The sequence below is a fragment of the Alosa sapidissima genome, chromosome 1 (genome assembly GCF_018492685.1).
Source record: "Alosa sapidissima isolate fAloSap1 chromosome 1, fAloSap1.pri, whole genome shotgun sequence".
Lineage (NCBI taxonomy): Eukaryota > Metazoa > Chordata > Actinopteri > Clupeiformes > Clupeidae > Alosa > Alosa sapidissima.
The window spans coordinates 25,245,802-25,264,026 of record NC_055957.1 but is presented as its reverse complement, the minus strand read 5'-3'; the positions used below and the strand labels follow the sequence as shown (position 1 = coordinate 25,264,026).

At 41.9% G+C, this 18,225-nt stretch overlaps 2 protein-coding genes across 2 annotated transcripts in view; one reads left to right on the top strand and one right to left on the bottom strand.

Moving 5' to 3' along the window:
* Positions 1 to 7,831, bottom strand: part of rnf38 (ring finger protein 38) — a 21,004-nt gene extending 13,173 nt beyond the window's left edge. Inside the window, 2 exon segments of the mRNA XM_042094106.1 lie at positions 5,675 to 6,300; positions 7,368 to 7,831. Of these exon segments, the coding sequence (XP_041950040.1) occupies positions 5,675 to 6,251 (577 nt within the window). The 5' untranslated portion in view covers positions 6,252 to 6,300; positions 7,368 to 7,831.
* Positions 7,832 to 13,185: 5,354 nt separating this feature from the next.
* On the top strand, positions 13,186 to 16,487 carry zgc:195282 (uncharacterized protein LOC100192223 homolog). The gene is made up of 4 exons (XM_042094109.1): positions 13,186 to 13,293; positions 14,556 to 14,650; positions 14,819 to 14,873; positions 16,266 to 16,487. The coding sequence occupies exons 1-4, from the start codon at positions 13,251 to 13,253 to the stop codon at positions 16,301 to 16,303; spliced, it is 231 nt and encodes a 76-aa protein (XP_041950043.1). The 5' UTR covers positions 13,186 to 13,250; the 3' UTR covers positions 16,304 to 16,487.
* The last annotated feature ends 1,738 nt before the right edge of the window (positions 16,488 to 18,225 follow it).

Sequence of the window (18,225 nt, the reverse complement as noted above, 5' to 3'; positions counted from 1 at the left end):
AGAGAGAGAGAGAGAGAGAGAGCATTTCCGACAGAAGCAACAAGAGCCCATGAAAAGACGGAGTGTCTCGGAGTATGGGTGAGCTTGTGAGTCAGAGTGTGTGAGTGAATTTGGCTGGGTCTCTCAGGGGTCTGTTTCCCACTCACTACTCTCAGAAGAGGAAGGGGCGCCAGAGAAACACTCCCTCCTTCCTCCACACACACACACACACACACCATTTCTCAATCCATGTGAAGAAACATACAAGTTTCTTACCACGCCTTCTGCAACATTACATGAAGCTGAGCCACTCAGTTTAAAGTAAGATTAGCTCACAACAAAAGTTTACTTACAGACTCTATAAACGTAGATCTGACATTGAATTCATCTTGGTGTCTTTCTTTTCGAGCCAACTAAGACTTCTACTTCTGAAGCCAACTACTTTTCACTCCTTTACTTCCGCCAACTGAATACTGGTCAACATAAAAATCATGCATTAGCAAGAATAAAACAACTAAAATCAATGGTCCAAAGAAGCCTTACGTAGGTGAGCAAGAGAGATGCTGCCTTAGAGGTTTAAAAACAATCTTAGCCCTGTTTTTGTGCAGCACTTCAGCGCAACACTGTTACTGACCCAGTCCCATCCAACGCCACTAAGAGTCCTTGAGATGACAGATGACTGTCCCTTGTGGTCAGTGCTGTACACCAGTAGCAATATCAAAACATGCAGTCTTAAAAGGGCCATCCTCATGACAACGGAACTTTTGCAAAAAATAAAATAAAATAAAAATTTATTGCGTTTTATCGTGTCTTTTGTCCACACGACAAGAAGCCCCAAGTCAAGAAGACTTTTTGAAAATGCCATCCAGAGCTGAATCTTTTGAAAATGCAACCCATAGATCACAGTCCCAACTTTAATCAAGAATCTTTCTCTGTGAAATGTCCAAATTCCACCCTACAAAGTTTTCGTTGCATTCCTCAATGTTATTGGGGCTGCAACTAACAGTTAAAACATAAAGACATAGGATTTCAACAGACATATTTACATGCCTTGGTTTTGGGAACCATACATGATGTCGACAGGTTTGAATAAAATCTGACATGTTGCAGTAACAACCTTGTCTGATGACACAGAGAGTCATTTCTAATTGTCAAGACTATGGTGACTGATCCTTTTGATCCATTTCCACGATGGGGAGGTGAGCTATTACAAACGTCAAACGTCAGTGACAAAAGCTCTCTCTCGCTTTGTTTGATAGAACAAGAGATGCTAGCAACCTTGGGCAGGGAAATTCACAAATGCAAATTTGGCTCCTGGAAGACAGTAGGATTTAGATTATTATCTAGGGTATTGAAGTCAAAATCACTTACTCACTGAACCCACATAGCCTACCAACTCCAGTCAGCAATTTAAGAACATCGTCATTCTTTTGTGGACACAAGTGCAAGCATTAGATAGTCAGAGGTCTTCAAAGTTTTGCAGACAGTAGAGGGACCTAAATTAACCCACATACTGTATACAATTGTGCTGCTTATAACTGGGCCAGCTATACTGTGCAGGACAGTCTACAGTGCATGTGTAAAACTATGCTAATGGTATACAATGCTTAAGCTAGATAATAATATTGACAGATTCATACATTTATAGAAAAAGTTGGTCATTTTTGTCTTGGAGCAAAAAAAATAGGATAATATAATTTGGCAGGTCCCCTGGTCCTGGAGGGTCCTGAATTCCCTGTTGAACATCTTACATTATGTTTACAGCATCACTCGAGTTTCCAATCAACTTATTCTGCTAGAAGAAATGGGAGTCCGAATTAAACATGGACAGTTTTCTAATCAAGGGAGCAGGAGTGAAAAACTCCTTCACAAATGCTACAGCTTTTAACTAGATTTTGTGAATCCATGTGGACGAGGATAAGTTCCCAAAACGCTATTGCGTGGATGTGAAACTTTTTGAAAAGGAAAGCGTTGTTTTAAGAACATTTCATTGTCGCGTGGATGGCCCCTGGGTGGGGGACACCAAACCCCAGTGGCGCGGCCCTGGCCTCATCCTGTGGGGCAGCGCTGCGGTGAGCTGCAGGGCCGCGGGCTGAAGCCTGCTGCTGGAGGGGCTCTTCCTCTGTGGCCCCGGATGGGGGGGGGCCCTCACACACACACACAGATATTTGCTCTTGGCCAGTCCAGCCCAGCCTCCCCCCCCCCCCCAAAAAAGGCAACTGTGTGTGAGTGGTTGCCAGGAGACAAACAAAGGAGGGAAAAACAAAACTGAGCTTTTGTTATTGTAATGGAGTAGAAATGGGAGGATGTGGGCACCATTAAAACGATACCCCGCTTCAGATAAAAGAACAGAAGGATGGGAAAAAGAGGGAATCAGAGAACACACATAGGCTCCATACATAGACATGCACAAGCAGTAGGCCTATGCCTGCACATAGTTACTGAAGTGCTCATGTTTTGCCATACTGAAGGAATAACTGGTTTAGTATCCCCTCCACTAAAAGGGACATCACAGATGATACAAGATCTGCGTTGTTCTGTAACTCAAGGCTGACATACTCCTAAACACATTACATATGAATAGAGATACACTAAGACTACCTAAAAGAAAATAAAAACAATTGTGTCCCTTTTAAGTTTGGCCAAGGTTGGGTTATATCATAAAATGAAAGCACTTGTGGCTAACTAGCCTGAATGTTAGCCATAGAGACTAGCAGCAGTCTAGCCCATGCACACATTCCCTGGTTCCCACAAACAGACAGAGCAAAACGTATGGAGGGAGAGAGAGGGAGAAAGAAAGGGAGCTTTTCTCTCATTCACTCCAAGAAAGGGCAGGAAAAAAAACACATAAAACAGGAGAGAAAAGAACAAAAGGGGAGCAGTTGGGCAGAAGTGGACACAGGTGACAGGTGTGGGGAGTGGTGGAGAGAGGGAGGGAAAACAGCCTCATCTATGCGTGCGTGGGCGTGTGTGTGTGTAAATGGGAGGCAAGAGAAGGGACCTTGAGTTTAAAAAAAGTGTTTACAGTGGTCCCGACTCCCTAGATGGCGCTGGCCCATGTATACGTCCTGCCTCAATGCCCATTTCTCTCTTACTATTCATAGCTACTATTCACACCTAATGGTGTCTTATCAAAACAAAGTCATCACCAGAAGATGAAACATTCATATAGGCTAAGGATTGCTACATATGCATATATACATATCTTAGTAGCAGTAGTGTAGCGACAGTCTGATCTCTCAAACACAATGTGCATGGCCTGTAATCTATACTGGACTTTGAACATTGGCTATGCTGTGCCTTCATAGGGCCCTTTCTGTCCTGTCCTGCACACACACATAATCTCTTACAGTGGATAATGATGCAGGAGGGCCAGTGGAAACCACACTGAGGTGTGTGTGTTTTTGAATTTGTGCATGTGTGCACGTCATCACAACTCAGGATCGTGGGTGTGTGTTTGGCATGTTAAAGGAGCACTGCAACAGCAGCCAACCCCCAAGCTGTAAGCTTATGTGCATATGTGCCTCTTCGACACATTGGAGTGATCTACCACTATGTGCAGACATAACAAACACAATGAGGATTATGGATGTTCTGGAGCTACTTGACCAATGAAGCTCATAAAGCTTTGCTGATCCTTCAGAGACATTCTCTTACACATGCACAATCACACACTAGTAGCCATTATTAATACATGTGATGACTGATGACTTCTCCTTTCCCCTAAGCCTCTCCACACCGGCACATCTGATCAGGATGGCCACTGCAATAAGACCCAATGCTGTCTCCCAATCAACAGTGGTGTGTGTGTGTGTGTGTGTGTGTGTGTGTGTGTGTGGCGCCAAATGCTTATCGCTAGCTTCAGCAGAGAAATCAACTTTGTTGGCATGCATTTAGTCATCTGAAATAGGGTGAGAAAGAGAGAAATGAAAAAATACCTACAACAGCACGACAGAAAAAAAGAAAAAGAGGGAGAGAGAAGCTACAATACAAAAAAAGAGAGCAGATGGGGTTTCCTCCTGGGAGTTTTGAGTGCAGAACTGAAATAATTATCAAACAGGAGCTGGAATCCAGGTAGGTAACCCAAACCAGCTACTGTGACAAGAGTAATCTGATCAGTCTCCATAGTAACCTACACCTGCTGGCATCATACTATCCAAACCAGCTACCGACACTGCAGTCTGACCCCCATCTGCTTCACCATGGTAACCTAGTCTCCACAGAAGCACATAGGTAGCCTTTAGTGCCCATGGCCATCCTCACACTAACCTGATGAGTGTGAATCTGCAACCTCACAATTAATCACATAAACACACAAATCCTGAGAATTCCTTCATTCAAATCATTCTGCGTCTTCTTCAGGAAGAGCCCACTGAAGATGGATAAGTCTGAAAGCTTTATATAAACACTTGAAAACAGCATCAATTCCAGTGGAATCACTATTATATGTGGATCTGTAGATGTAGCGCACAGTATGAAGATGCATACCCCACTATGAAGCGGGGCAAGGTGAAAGAAGCCTAGTTGTTTGATACTCATCCAGAGAGACAGGTATTTCCAGTCCTGCACCACTTTCATGGTGTGCGTTAGTGAGTGCATGTGCGTTTTCCGTTTTTTTGTATCCCTAGTCTTATATAAGCATGAAGGTAAAAATCAGCAGGCCACCGGGCCAATTCTCAACTACCACCTTTTATCTACCAAATGGGCGTGCGATAAAACTATGAGACAGATAGTCATACGACTCTTCTACAAGGAACTACTTGAATAAAAGACATTAGATACACTAGGGTAGTGTTTAGGTTTGGGTACAGTGAATTAAGTCAATCTGGCAGCCAAGTTCAGCCTCAGAAGACTTAAGACTGAAGCCAGATTCCTCTCAACCCACACAAAGGCCAGTGTCTAGTGCTCTTAATGTTTTGTTTTTAAGGTAGAGTGGAGAGAGTGCTCATCATATGAGCTGGGAAAGGCCCGCTGTAGAGCCAGATGCACTCTCCTCACCCGCAGCTACAAAGCCCGGCTCTGTCTGCACTCATATCCAGGGTGGCCATGGCCAATATGCAGTGCCTGCCCAGGCCTTCACGTCACATTGGTTACAGGCCAATCATCCTCCACACAGAAAATAACAGGATCCTATTTGTGTCTCAGGTGATCAGGAGAATGTCTACGAACCAAAATAAGTAGAAACAGGCCACCCCAAAACTCATGGGGGCCAAAATGCTGTCACTCCTATGTTCCAACTTCACTCTGAACCATTCATAGTGGGATCAGTGCACTTATTTAGAAACTCACTGCCGTGTGACATTATGACTGGCTGCAGTAGGCACACAGGACAACTATTTTTCAGAGCAAGAAGAGACCACTGGCTCCTAAGTCAAAGCAGACATTTAACACTAAAAATAAATGTGTGTAGGCCTCATCATAGGTAAGCTTTCAGGTCATAGAATACTGGTTCAATAAGTATAATGCTGGAACCTCATCACAGCAGCTTTGTGGTGTGCATTACATTCGGGGGGAGTGGGGGGGGGCGCTCTCCCTTCTCCCTTGTCAAACCCGCAGCCCATCCCCCTTCTGTGGCCAGCCCCTTTGCACATTTAAATCGCCAGCGTCTCACAAGCAGTGTCCCGTGGTCATCGTAAATCACCATGCACAAATTAATTTTAAAATGTTAAAGCATGCGGACAGCGTGGTTCCTTACCTGCGCCAAGGCTTCTGTGAGCGCTGGGGCCTGAGTGTCTGTGTGCACCAGGAGACAGGATCCCTCCAGGGGGGCGTAGATTTTCCGTGTGACCGTGAGCACCGAACGGTACACATCCGGAGTTGTGCTGCTGTGTATGGCTCACGCCGATCGCTCCGCCACTATTATGAATGTTACTACCGTTGTTGATGATGCTGCTGCTGCTATTGTTGTTACCATTAGGTCCTCCACTCACACCACATTGGTAAAATCCAGACCGCGAACGCGATCGAGTCCTTGGTGGTTCCGTTGCCATGGGAGGGGGTTGGTGGTGGAGCGAACTGGAGAGGTGGGAGGACGTGGGAGGGGATTGCGACGGAGAGGAGGATCCGAGAGCTAGAGGGAGCCTGCCGGCGGTCTGGCTATGGTTTCGAGCGCCTCTAACCACCTCCGGTCCCCCGTGCGATAGGTCTTGTGAATGTCCCCCCGTGTCGTCACATAAATGTGACCGTTTCGGAATGGGCTCAGGGGTTGCGGGGAGTTGGGAACAAACGCGGGGCTCTTGAGTTGTCGGCTGACCAGTGGTGGCGATTGGCATTTCCTTTGGGGGGTTTCCTTTCCTTCGTTTTTGCTTCCTCCAAAAGGCACTTCAAAAAAGTAGTACAGAAAAGTGTGAGCAGTCTGACTGTGTGGTTACATACAACAATATGCCACTCGCCGAAGGTACACTCAAGTTGTTTTTTATGTTTTAAATACACTAGCTCATGAACTCGTGGTCTGACTACTTTAAGAGCCCCTTTTGTTTTGGTGCTTCCCAGACGCTTCAATCATCCAGCCCCTTTCCCGTAGTTAGCATTAGCTAGATACGTCGCGTTTTCAAGTTAATGACTAGTACAACGGAAAATCCTTTTCAGTCCCAACTGTTACCTTCATGTACGAATCCCCTTTACAGTTTATTTAACTGGTGTACATTCTATGTAAACACACTATGTCCAACCTCAAAAAAATATCTGGAAGGTGAAACTGAACCCTTCTTTCAGACCAAATACCCCGTGAACTAGAAGTAACGTTATCTATCGTTAGAGAGGTGAGCAGCTAACGACTGCTAGCGAATACTTCCGTAAAGCCCATTCACTAACGTTATGAACGCCTAAGCTAGCTATGCTAAAAAGCTACCGATAGCTTGTTTTCATGAGCAAACACCTTATAAGCACCAGACATAGTTGCCATACAGTGGTATCGACACAACCCATCACGTAAGGCCATTTCACGGATACACGCGGAAGGTAGACTAGTCTATTTTAGACATTTTATCTAGACGTCGTTAACTTATTTTCTAAGTTAGCCTGCTAACAACTAGCCAACACTGAGTATCGCGCTGGCTGTGGTCCACCTCCTTACGCCAGAATAAACTGAAAATCAACAGCGACGTTTTGTTTTGTATTTCCAAGAACACCAGGTAAAGTTAAAGTTTCACCTACTTCTTATAAACTGTACATATGAACGCACTACCAAGTACACAGACTGCTGAGATAAAAGGACGTTAACGCTAACATTACTGGGCGAGGAATGAGAGCGGTATTTAAAAGTGGTTAACCTCTCACTAATTACACCGAAAGACAGAGAGAATATGTGAACAAAAACGACCTTCCTTTCTCCGCCCTTAGAACTAAAATGGTCAACGGCTGATGTAGATCTCAACTAATAAACTTACCCAGAATTCAGTCAAATACACGATATTCCAGGCTCCAACGCGCTGGTGATATTTTGAGTGGTGTATGATCCTCCGTTCGGTCGGTGTCAGTGTGAAATGTGACAGACCATCAACGTTAGGCTTTCAGATTTCCGAGCAGGCATAAAGCATCGAACCCAGAGAAAATGTACGATGTCTCCTAATCGAGTTATATTGTATTTTCTAGTAAAATACATTTATTTGCAAATATGTTTCAATCTTACTTCTATTGGTGTGGGAATTTCATGTCGAATCAAGATCTTTCGATGTAAGTTAGCTATCTTTAAACACTTAGCCTACGCTGTGTTCGGTTGTAAGAGTCTACTAAATACACACGCATTGTAGCCTATGGATGCTCATTTTCTACATTTACGAAGCTCTAATTACATTTTCTAAGTACATTTTCGTGGATACGTAGCTTGAAGCTTCACATGCATGCAAGCGTGCATGCGATTGTGGAGGCCTGTAATCCTTTCGTCGGTCGATTGTTTTAACCTGGTCGTAACACAGAGGGGGAGCAAGCGAGCAAAGGCTTGCGATGTGAATAATTTACAAATGATGGATATTACCTATCCAACGCGCTTATGTTGCAAACTGGCTTGAAACAACGTATTGTTATAATACATACTTTTCTCTGTGTTTTTCTTTTGTCTTGTGTTTGTTTAGTCTTTTTTCAGTGGGATGCGTCAGTGGGATGTGTCATTGACATTTGCCGACCTCTATTTTCCTTTTAGCTTGCCATGCCAACCCAAAATGTACAATTTTGAAAAACATAGTAGTTGAATTTATGATGCATTAGCCATTTATTTCACTGACGTAGGCGTAGCTAGTCTATGACATATGTTGATAAATCTTTGGAATAAGACAAAGGGCAACACAATTTTATTGCAGGTCTAGTTAGTGTCATGATTTCCATGCTAGAAACTAGGCTACCCCCGCAGAGTGAATCTCAGTGACCAGCTCTGATGCGTTTGCTGAGCCCAAAAGTGAACATTGATTGACAAGTCTGGGACCATAGTGTAGCCTACCCGGACACAACATAGGTGAAAACGGTCAAATAGGCTTCAGAAATTCCTATTTGGTTTACACATTGTTTGATACTGCCACCAGTGTAGTCTTCTAGAGAGTGTTCTAGAGTATTGTAAGAGCCACATGGTGATCATAAAATGGATAGGGATAGAATAGGCCGTGTGTGTATTGGATGATCACACGAAACATACACCACAGTTCATCTCACCTCGCAAACACACTCTAGCTTGTTTTGTTCTCATTTCACACTCAAACCAGCCTCCCTCACACACAGGCCTTTTCTCTACCACACCCCTCTGCACTTTGATGATATGCAAATGGTGTTTTGCCTCTTCTTCTGTTCCCTGGCTGAGCTAAAGGCAATACACTGCAGTCAGATTGGGAAAGGGAGGGATAGAGGATCAATCTTTCATCCTGTGAGTGTCCGATAGCCAGCAGATAGTGTTTGGGAGTGTGTGTGTGTGTGTTGGTGGGGGGAGGGGGGGCTGGTGCAATGAAAAAGAGTGGCACAATGGGGGTGGGGAGGTGTGTGTGTGTGTATAGAAAGGGGGGTACCTCTGACATGTTCCCTTATTGGTTTGTTCAAATGTTGGGGGGAGGGGCACATCACACACACACACACACACACACTCACTCACACCAGCTGGACTAGGGGGACCAGAGAAACAAAGAAGGGAGAAGAAGATGGAGATATGTGTTTTAATATTAAATATTCAGGCTTTAATTAACATGCAGTTAGTTGGGTGAGGGGTGATACTTGCACAGATTTAAATAGAAAGAAAATAGATTGTGTTGGGTTGTGGGATTTGAACTGAATATGTCTGAATATGAACATTTGTCCTTGTCTCTGATGTCCTGATATCACAACAAGCCTCAGCTGTGAAAACTGTGACCTTTGTCCTGCAGCAGACCATTTATGGGAATATATTTGTCAATAAAAATACAAAAATAAAGCCATTAACATCTAATGCTCTCTCCCATTTTCCTGTTCAAGAGGATTCCCAAATCCCCTAAATCTGAATATAAAAAGAGAACAAGAAAAGGGGCCTGCTTCTCTATATGGACTCTGGCTCTGCCTTCATGGTGAGTTTTGTACAATATTACCTTTTAGAAAATGTGTGCTGTAATCTACACACAATCTACTTTCATTCAGACATGCACCCAAACACTGTGTTACCCCAGAGCACTTAATACAACAATGGATCTCTAAAGCCCAGCTATTCCAAACCAGCTGAACCAGTCCTCACACACAGGAAGAGAGAGAAAATAAGAGCACCAGAGAAAGCCAGCCTCCATGTCTTCTGGCCAAACCCACACAGTGAAATTGGCAGAGTATACTTGGCTGGAAAGTGAAGAGAAAAAAATATAAGACAAAAAAAATGGAAAGGGTGATGAACTATGCCAAGAATGCAAAGGCAAGAGTCAACACATGTGGGGTCTCAGCTGACTGTAGGTTGAATGAGACATGATCCAATGGGCTTTTCAAAAATGCTGGAGTCCTTTTGGATCTAGAGGATCAATGTTGTTTCAGTCATAATACACAATTTGGACCATTTCTGTTTTATACGGTACAATTCCACTATGGAGTAAGATCCCCACCATCAAAAGGATCCCATTATTTTAGCTCATTCACCTCTGAGACACTGAGATAAGTGCATCTTCATGTGTTTTTTTTTTATCTCTGTTCAGTGGAAGTTTCCAGCTCTGAGTGTGTTTTTGTCGAAAAGTTCGAAGTGAGATTATCTTCACACATTTACAGAATTATTTCACAATTATTATCTTCACACATTCTTGTCCCTGATTTGAATGACAGGCAAAGGTGTAAAGTCATACTAACTAAATAAAGCTAATCTAAAATGTGGGCAAAGTCATACTAGCTAAATAAAGCTAATCTAAAATGTGGGCAAAATCATAACTAAATAAAGCTAATCTAAAATGTGGGCAAAGTCAATTTATTAATTTAACAGCATGGGTAAGACCTTTAGCGCAAACATAACAACAATGCTCATATGCAACACAATAGCTGTAGTTGATGCATGAGAACTTTGCTTGTTGACATACTTTGCATTTGCCTGCCTTTTAAATTAGGGCCCAATGGGGGTCTGTGTATGTTAGCTTATGTTGATATATCAGTTTAATCCTGAAATGTTGAGGGATACATATTTTGTTTTGAATTGTCTTTGTATTCTTGTTGTTTTATAGTTTCACTGCAGCAAAAACAATCAGCACAAACACACCCAAACATACCACCATCCCTGAAACATTAAGTGTGCGTGCATGGGTGCTTGTGTGCGTGTGTGTTGCTCAAATTGATTTGAGAAAGTGCCAGCTTTTGGCAAGAAGTAAAATTATGTTGCAGTGTGAGTGTGTCTGAGAGAATGAGAGAAAGCGAGTGGGCTTGTTTGAAGAAGAATGAGTCAAGTCATGTAAGGAACAGATATGAGATGCCTGACTTCTTGCCTCACATTCAGGCGCTGCATATGACAGTTTCATCATCAAAGCACATGGAGTTAAAGCTGCTTGATGTATCGTGCTTGGCTAACACCAGTATTGTGATTGTGCTCTTGCGAGGGTAAAAAAACCTCTACTTGTCATTATTATACAGAAAAGGGGCAAATGGTACCATAAACCAAGAGTATGATGGCTGTTATACTCTTACAATTTGAATTCCAGTTTGGTTTTGATTTTGTTGTGCTCATTTGTGTAGAAAATCAGTTGGGGTACATTTCACAAAAAAAAAAAAACTAAAAGCTTATGCTGACATTAGTGCATAAGTGGCCCTGTTCTTTATTGAACAGAAAGGAAGGTTATTTGACATGCCATCCTAAATTCTCCTGAAATGAGATTTACACTTAGATTTATTCAATTAGCTCACATTTTTATCCAAAGTGACTTATGAGGAAAACATTCAAGCTACAGTGCCATATAATGTAGGCCTACCTTTACTAAACAAAAACCTAGGTTGACAATGCAGAGCTCAAGGAAAGCCAAAGGATGTATTCATAGATATAAAAAAAGGTTATAGATGTTAGGAGACAAATTGGTCTTACCTGACCATGACAATACACATGGAAGATTAATAGTTTCTGTATTGTTTGATAGCATTAATCATGATGAAAGAACCCAGAAGGTTAACCCACTTTTAAATAGTATACAGTCTCCATGTTCAAAATGTAATTTTGTATTCAAAAGTCTAACCCAGGTGGGGATGAGCATTCCCGAAAGGTTTCCATGAGCCAGGTTTCAGCATTCTGAACTGCATTACACATTTCCATCTGCCTTTAATCACACAAAGCTCAAAGTTTGTCTTTGCATATCACAGCACAAGGTTGATTAGCAGTTTAAGATTCTGTAAAATAGATGTTTGGGCAAACAGAAACAAAACAGTTCTCTTGGTGTCTCCACTAAGCAGCTAAAGTACTTGAGCACTTGAGTCTTCACTCATTTATGACCGCCATTAGCATACCTTTTTTCTTTTCATCAACTTCCTGAATTTTTGGTCAACGATTCCAGGACACCCAAACACGGAGACGGAGTCCTAAATAACTACCAGAACTGTGGCACCCAAGATGACGAAATTTGTATGGTGTGATGGTTTCAAGGGCCCACATCAACCAAGCCCATAGCCACACATTTGTGATTTGCACCCCCCTCCCCAGTAAAAAATTAAAATGCAGCAATATACTACTTTAATCGCCTTTATCTTCGGTTGAGTTGTTCTGAACTGCACCAAATTTTATGTGAATGATTAAGCTGACTGCCTCTGGGGGTATGCCAAGTTTTGTGAAATTTCATCCATGGGGGGCCATACAATAAATTACATGTAATTTATTTAGTGACTGTCGGCCTATAGATGGTGGTGTTGAGCAAAGGGCTGCCAGTACAGGATGATGATGTTGAAATGTAGCCTACTACATTTTTACAAAGCAGGACTGTCTCACACGCTTTTTCTCTCTCTTTCTTTCACATACACACACACACATAAACACACACGTGCTTGCACACACACACACACACACATACACGCACACATACACACATGCAAGCATGCGCGCGCGCGCGCACACACACACACACACACACACACACACACACAGAGGCTCGCGTGCACATACACACATACACACACACACACACACACATAAACACGCGCACGCGCGCAGACACACACATAAACACACACATAAACACACACTCACACACACACACACACACACAAATGCACACACACACCCCCCCACACACCCCATTACCCCCCCCCCCCCCCCCCCCAACACATACACACACACACATTCACAAGCGAACACACACACAGAGAGAGAGAGAGAAGCACACATATACACAAAAGCAAACACACACATGCACACACTCATTTACAAACACAAAAGTTGCAAGAGTAGGGGACGGAGTAGGAAATGGAGACAAATTGACAAGCGTGATTTATCTTTGTAGAGAGAATGTGTAGAACTGAGCGGCAGTCATGTTTTGTACCACTATGCGGTATGTCTAGTTTATACTTGCATTTCAGTAGTTCATTAGGACCAAAAATGAAATAAATGAAAGTGTAAATAAATAAATCTGTGTGTGTGTGTGTGTGATTGTGAGTGCATTTAAAAAAGAGAGAATTTCCTGTGTGATAAATAGAACATAAATCTGGTGTATGGAAATCATTCTTTTTTTCACACAGTGTTATATGGTGATTTCTGGCTTCCTATCATGTTTGTCTCACCACATCCGGGCTGAAATGCATGCGACAGACGACTTTATACTGTAACGTATTTCCTGTGCAAGTCATTGTCACGACTTATACAAAACAGGTTGAACTCCAGCTTCACCATGGTCAGTTACTGTCCAATTTGTGGGAAGCCTGTCTACTTCGGTGAGTCTATATATTAAATGTCATTGCACAGAGACAGTGAGAATGAGTGATGCAGATGACCAAGCGTAGCGTGTGTGTGTGTGTGTGTGTGTGTGTGCGTGTGTGTGTGTGTGTGTGTGTGTTTGTGTGTGTGTGTGTGTGTACGTTTGTGTCAGAGAGACAGAGGAGAGAGAGAGAGAGAGAGAGAACAAAACAGAACACAGGACAGAGCACAAACCTTCAGCCACACTTTAAAACAGATGACCAAATTCACATGTAACACAGGCTTTAAACTTCCTGATGTAGAGCAAATGAAAAGCTTATAATTATATTTAGCTTTCTACCTCCAGAAATGAAGCAGTTGTGTTGATATTTCCCTCTTTATTTTTCCCTCTGTATGTGAATATTTCAGCCCTTTAACAGTTTTGTAAGTCTTGAACTCAGCGTTCTGGGTCTAGTCTACCCCAGTGACTCCCAGTGACTGATAAAACCATAACATGTATTTTGTGAGGTGTGAGTGAGAGAGAGAGAGAAAGAGCTGCTACCAGTCTCTCACCAATGAGTCATCAGGACAGGAAGTGGGACGGGCTAGTGGTACAGGAAGTGGATTTGGCAAGAAAAAGAGAAAGAGAGGCTGCTGACTTAAGGTCTGAGGATACTCTTAGAGACTAAGTCACTTCCTGCAGAACAATCCAGAAACCATACAGTCAGACAAAACCAGCTTTTATTGCAATTGCTGTCTACCACAGACTCTCTCTGTGTGTGTGTGTGTGTGTGTGTGTGTGTGTGTGTGTGTGTGTGTGCGCGCGCATTTGTGTAACATCATCATGTGCTAGCCATACTCAGAAGGAAATAAGTCATTTCAAGTCAGTATAAAACTCTAACCTCTGTCTTACTGTGCCTTAGTGCCCCATAAGAAACTACTTTCACAACTGTTTGCCCCTCTTCCAACATCAAGCTCTGTTTAGATCCTTCAGTCATAGCTTTTTCATATATTTCTTAAAGAGGAAAAGATTCTAGCCAATAGGAATTCTAGCCAATACCCTGCATGCTTCAGGTCTCTTATTACCTTAGCAGAAGAATTTCCATAATTAGTAAAAACCCTATTAGTTCATCTAACAGTCAACATCTTGACAAATACTCTTATTTTACCTGTTAAATGTCAAATTTCATACTGTTATGGTATATATAAAAATGAGATAAAAACATACATTTGTGTGCATGCTATTCATTATTTGGATTTGTGAGCCCTTTTGATATTCTCACATTTGATTTGTCACTAGGTGAAAAGAAACGTTCCCTAGGACGTGACTACCATCCTCTCTGCCTCAAGTGCCAAAAGTGCAAGAGACAGCTCACAGCTGGACAACATGCAGAGGTATATACACACACATGGTTTACTGATTATCAGTCCGAGGCGATCGTGTGTATGTATGCTGTTTTGTAGCTGATCTTCAAAGAGAGTAAGATAATCATTGACGAATAATTAATTGTGTATTTGTGTGTGTGTGTGTGTGTGTGTGTGTGTATTTGCATTGTGTTTCAGCATGATGAGAAGCCATACTGCTCAACTTGCTATATGAGGCAGTTTGGTCCCAGAGGTAGGTAGAACTTTCAGCATCGGTGTTAGAGACATTATTGGCACCTTGGGTAATGTTGACTAAAAACAGGTATAAAAATAATCTTTTGATGATTCATTGTACTCTCACATTGAAAACAATGAGGAAAAATCCACCCTTGAAGGGAAGAAAATTTATTCTTAGAAAAAGGAAAAACTCATAAAGAAATAAATAGTTTTAACGAAAACACATTGCTTACAACTATTGGCACCCCTAGAAAAATCTTAAAAACAAAAGCATTCAGACCTTCAGAAGTGGTTTGTGACTTTCGTTGTCACTAAGGTATGAAAATAAAGTGATGCGGAGGCTAAATCCTCTAGTCATTTTTCAACATCAGAAAGATAAGAGAATACACTAATTTTAAATAAAAAGAAAGTGTGTTGACATTTGACATTTGTAAGTCAGGGAATGTCTATACAAACTAGGTACTTTGTTCAAAATTCCTATATGTACAGTTAAAACAATGATTAAATGGTTCTAATCAACTGGAAATGTGACAAACATGCTTGGACAAAGACCCAAGGTTATCTTACCCCCACATACAGTATGGAGGATGGTAAGATAGGCAAAACATTCCAAGAACCACTATTGGAGAGTTACAGACAAAGGTGTCACCAAGTCCCCATTGCTAATAGCTTATTTAGAGGGCATGCTAGGTAACAGCCTGTCCAGTCATTTAGTTACCAGTGTATATGGCGGTTGTTACTAAATGATACAGTGATTTTGTCTGGAAGTGTGGTCTATTGTCAGATGAAATGAAAATTGCGCTCTTTGTCTAGAAACACGGTGTGTTTGGCATACATAGAAGAATGACTATACTGAAAAGAATCCCATAACTAATGAGAATTATGGAGGAGGTGCTGTATTGTGGGGCTGTTTTTATTCCCAAAGGCCTTCGGAATCTTAAAGTGCATGGTATCCTTAACAACAAGAAAAACTTTAACATTTTCAAAAGAAAATCTGTCAATCTCTGACAACACACTAAAAGTTGGTCATGATTGGATTATTCATCAGGTCAATGAACCAAAACAATCATCCGAACACAAAATCAAGCTTCGGCCATTGCCATCTCAGTCCCCTGATCTAAACTCCATAGAAAAATAGTGGGGTGAGTCAAAGAGGAGAATGCACAAGTGTGGAGTGGACCTAGGAATTTGGACGATCTAGGAAGATTTTGTAAAGACGAACAGTCTTAAATCCTTTGCTTTGTAATCTCCAACTTTATGGGGTGTCATAGGTGAATATTACAAGCTGATTATTTTTTATACCGGTTTTTAATCAACTTTAGCAGAGGTGCCAATAATTCTGGAGGGTACTGTATAAGCATCTTCACACTCCTCTAACCCACCCACCATTCCATCTCTTTCCATACAGCGAGCAAACCCATGTTCTGCCCCAGGGCTGCCTCTTAGAAGTCATCATGCTGCATCCATGCATCCAAAGGCACTGGCATCCAAGGGACATACACAAGGAAAGGATCGACAACTGACTCACCCAAAAGAATCAGCAACTTCTTCAAGACAAAAAGACAAAATAAACTGTAATGTTCACAGGGATGGATTACTGCACGGGCCTACCGGGCCCAGGCCCAGGGGCCCAAGGGGTCAGCGTGCCCTGAAGCCCAAGCCTTTTAATGGAATCATTGCCTCAATATCAACAAATCAGGATGTAGGCTATGAATCTGATTGAATTTAGTATTGGCCATCCCCAAAATGCACCAGAATACAGGAAATCACATCAAACAAATAAATAAAAAAAAACAGGACCCCCAAACCCCTCCCACATATACGACAATTAGTGGGGGGCCCTTAATACATCTGGGCCCAGGGGTGCATTAATGGTACCCATACAACATAAATATGATAAACTTGTTGATTGCAAATTAATTGTTTTTCATACCTTGATTCCATGAGGTCAATTCTTACTGATGGTTTATGTCGAGTCATTCATACAGACACATGCAAACACATGCATGCACACGTTCACGTTCATGTTCATGCATGCTCGCACAATAGATGTTATTGTTATTTATTGTAAAGAAAACCTTATAAGGTTACATGTGTGTATAATGAAATAAATGTGTTGTAAGACATTGCCAGCTTGTTTTTTATAGAGAAGGAAAATGCCAGGATGTTTTGGTAAAGGCTTTGCATATCTGTAGTGGAGAGAGTAATGAGTCAAGACAAATACCACCAGAACAACAACCCTTCTGACAGGTCTACTGAAGCCTTGTGCTGCCAGTGGACCATTAACATATTTTTTTAAATAGAGGGAGCATGGGGGGGGGGGGGGGGTTTAAGGGAACAAAGAGGGAATGAGTTGTGAGTTGTGTTATGACCATCACAGCCTTCAGTGATACAAGAACATCCACAGTCAAGGAAAGACTGCAGAGGGGGGAACTTGTATCTCTGCAGAGGAGATAAGAACACATGACAAAGCCAGGATTTAAATAAATGTTTAGTTGCCTCTGTGGACAGATAGGCCCACAGTATTTATTCAATGAGAGCTCTTTACACATGCCCACAACACCAAACAACATAGATACACCATAATTCCACACAATACAGGTAGCCTACATGTGCACATAAGGTTTGATTATACTGTGTCTCAAGACTTCATTGAGCAATCCACAGTTTGGAAATTGAATTTCAAATTAAAATGTGCTGGAGGAGAATGCTATCCAAGGTCATCCCAATGGCAGGTGTTGCACTGTAAATTTTACCCGTAACAATATTAATAAAGGGAGGGAATGCTATTTCAAATTCAATCTATGTTTTAACAGAATATCTCATTGAATATGCCTATATCGTGGCCTAATATTGTCGCCTAGTGGTAAGGTTGTGAATAGCACGCCACTTCTTCTGGCATATAGCTCTGCCAGAGAGAGTTGAAGCACTGACTGATCTATAAAGAACAAAGTGGACTATAGTGTTCTTTATAGATCAGCGGGTTGAAGCGGTCAGAAATCTTTCTTTGGAGCAGCAATTCCACAAATTTTATTAATAGTAGCTTACTAAGTCCAAATAAAATAATAGAATAAAATTGAAATTCACGTGTAGGCTCAATAGGCCTATTAGATTTTTTTTTTTACCAACAGAATGTAGGGTATTCATTTGTGGAAATTAAATAAAATGGCTTACAACATTGCAAACTAGACTAAAGAAACAGCCAACCATACAATCAAAACATTTCGAGCATGTAGGCCATTGTTTCTCAAAGTGGGGTCCGGGGACCCCCAGGGGTCCGCAGCACATTGTCAGGGGGTCCTTGACAAAGTTTGCTACAAAATATGAAATTGTCTTTTTTGGCGAAAAATGCTACAGTATCAGTATTT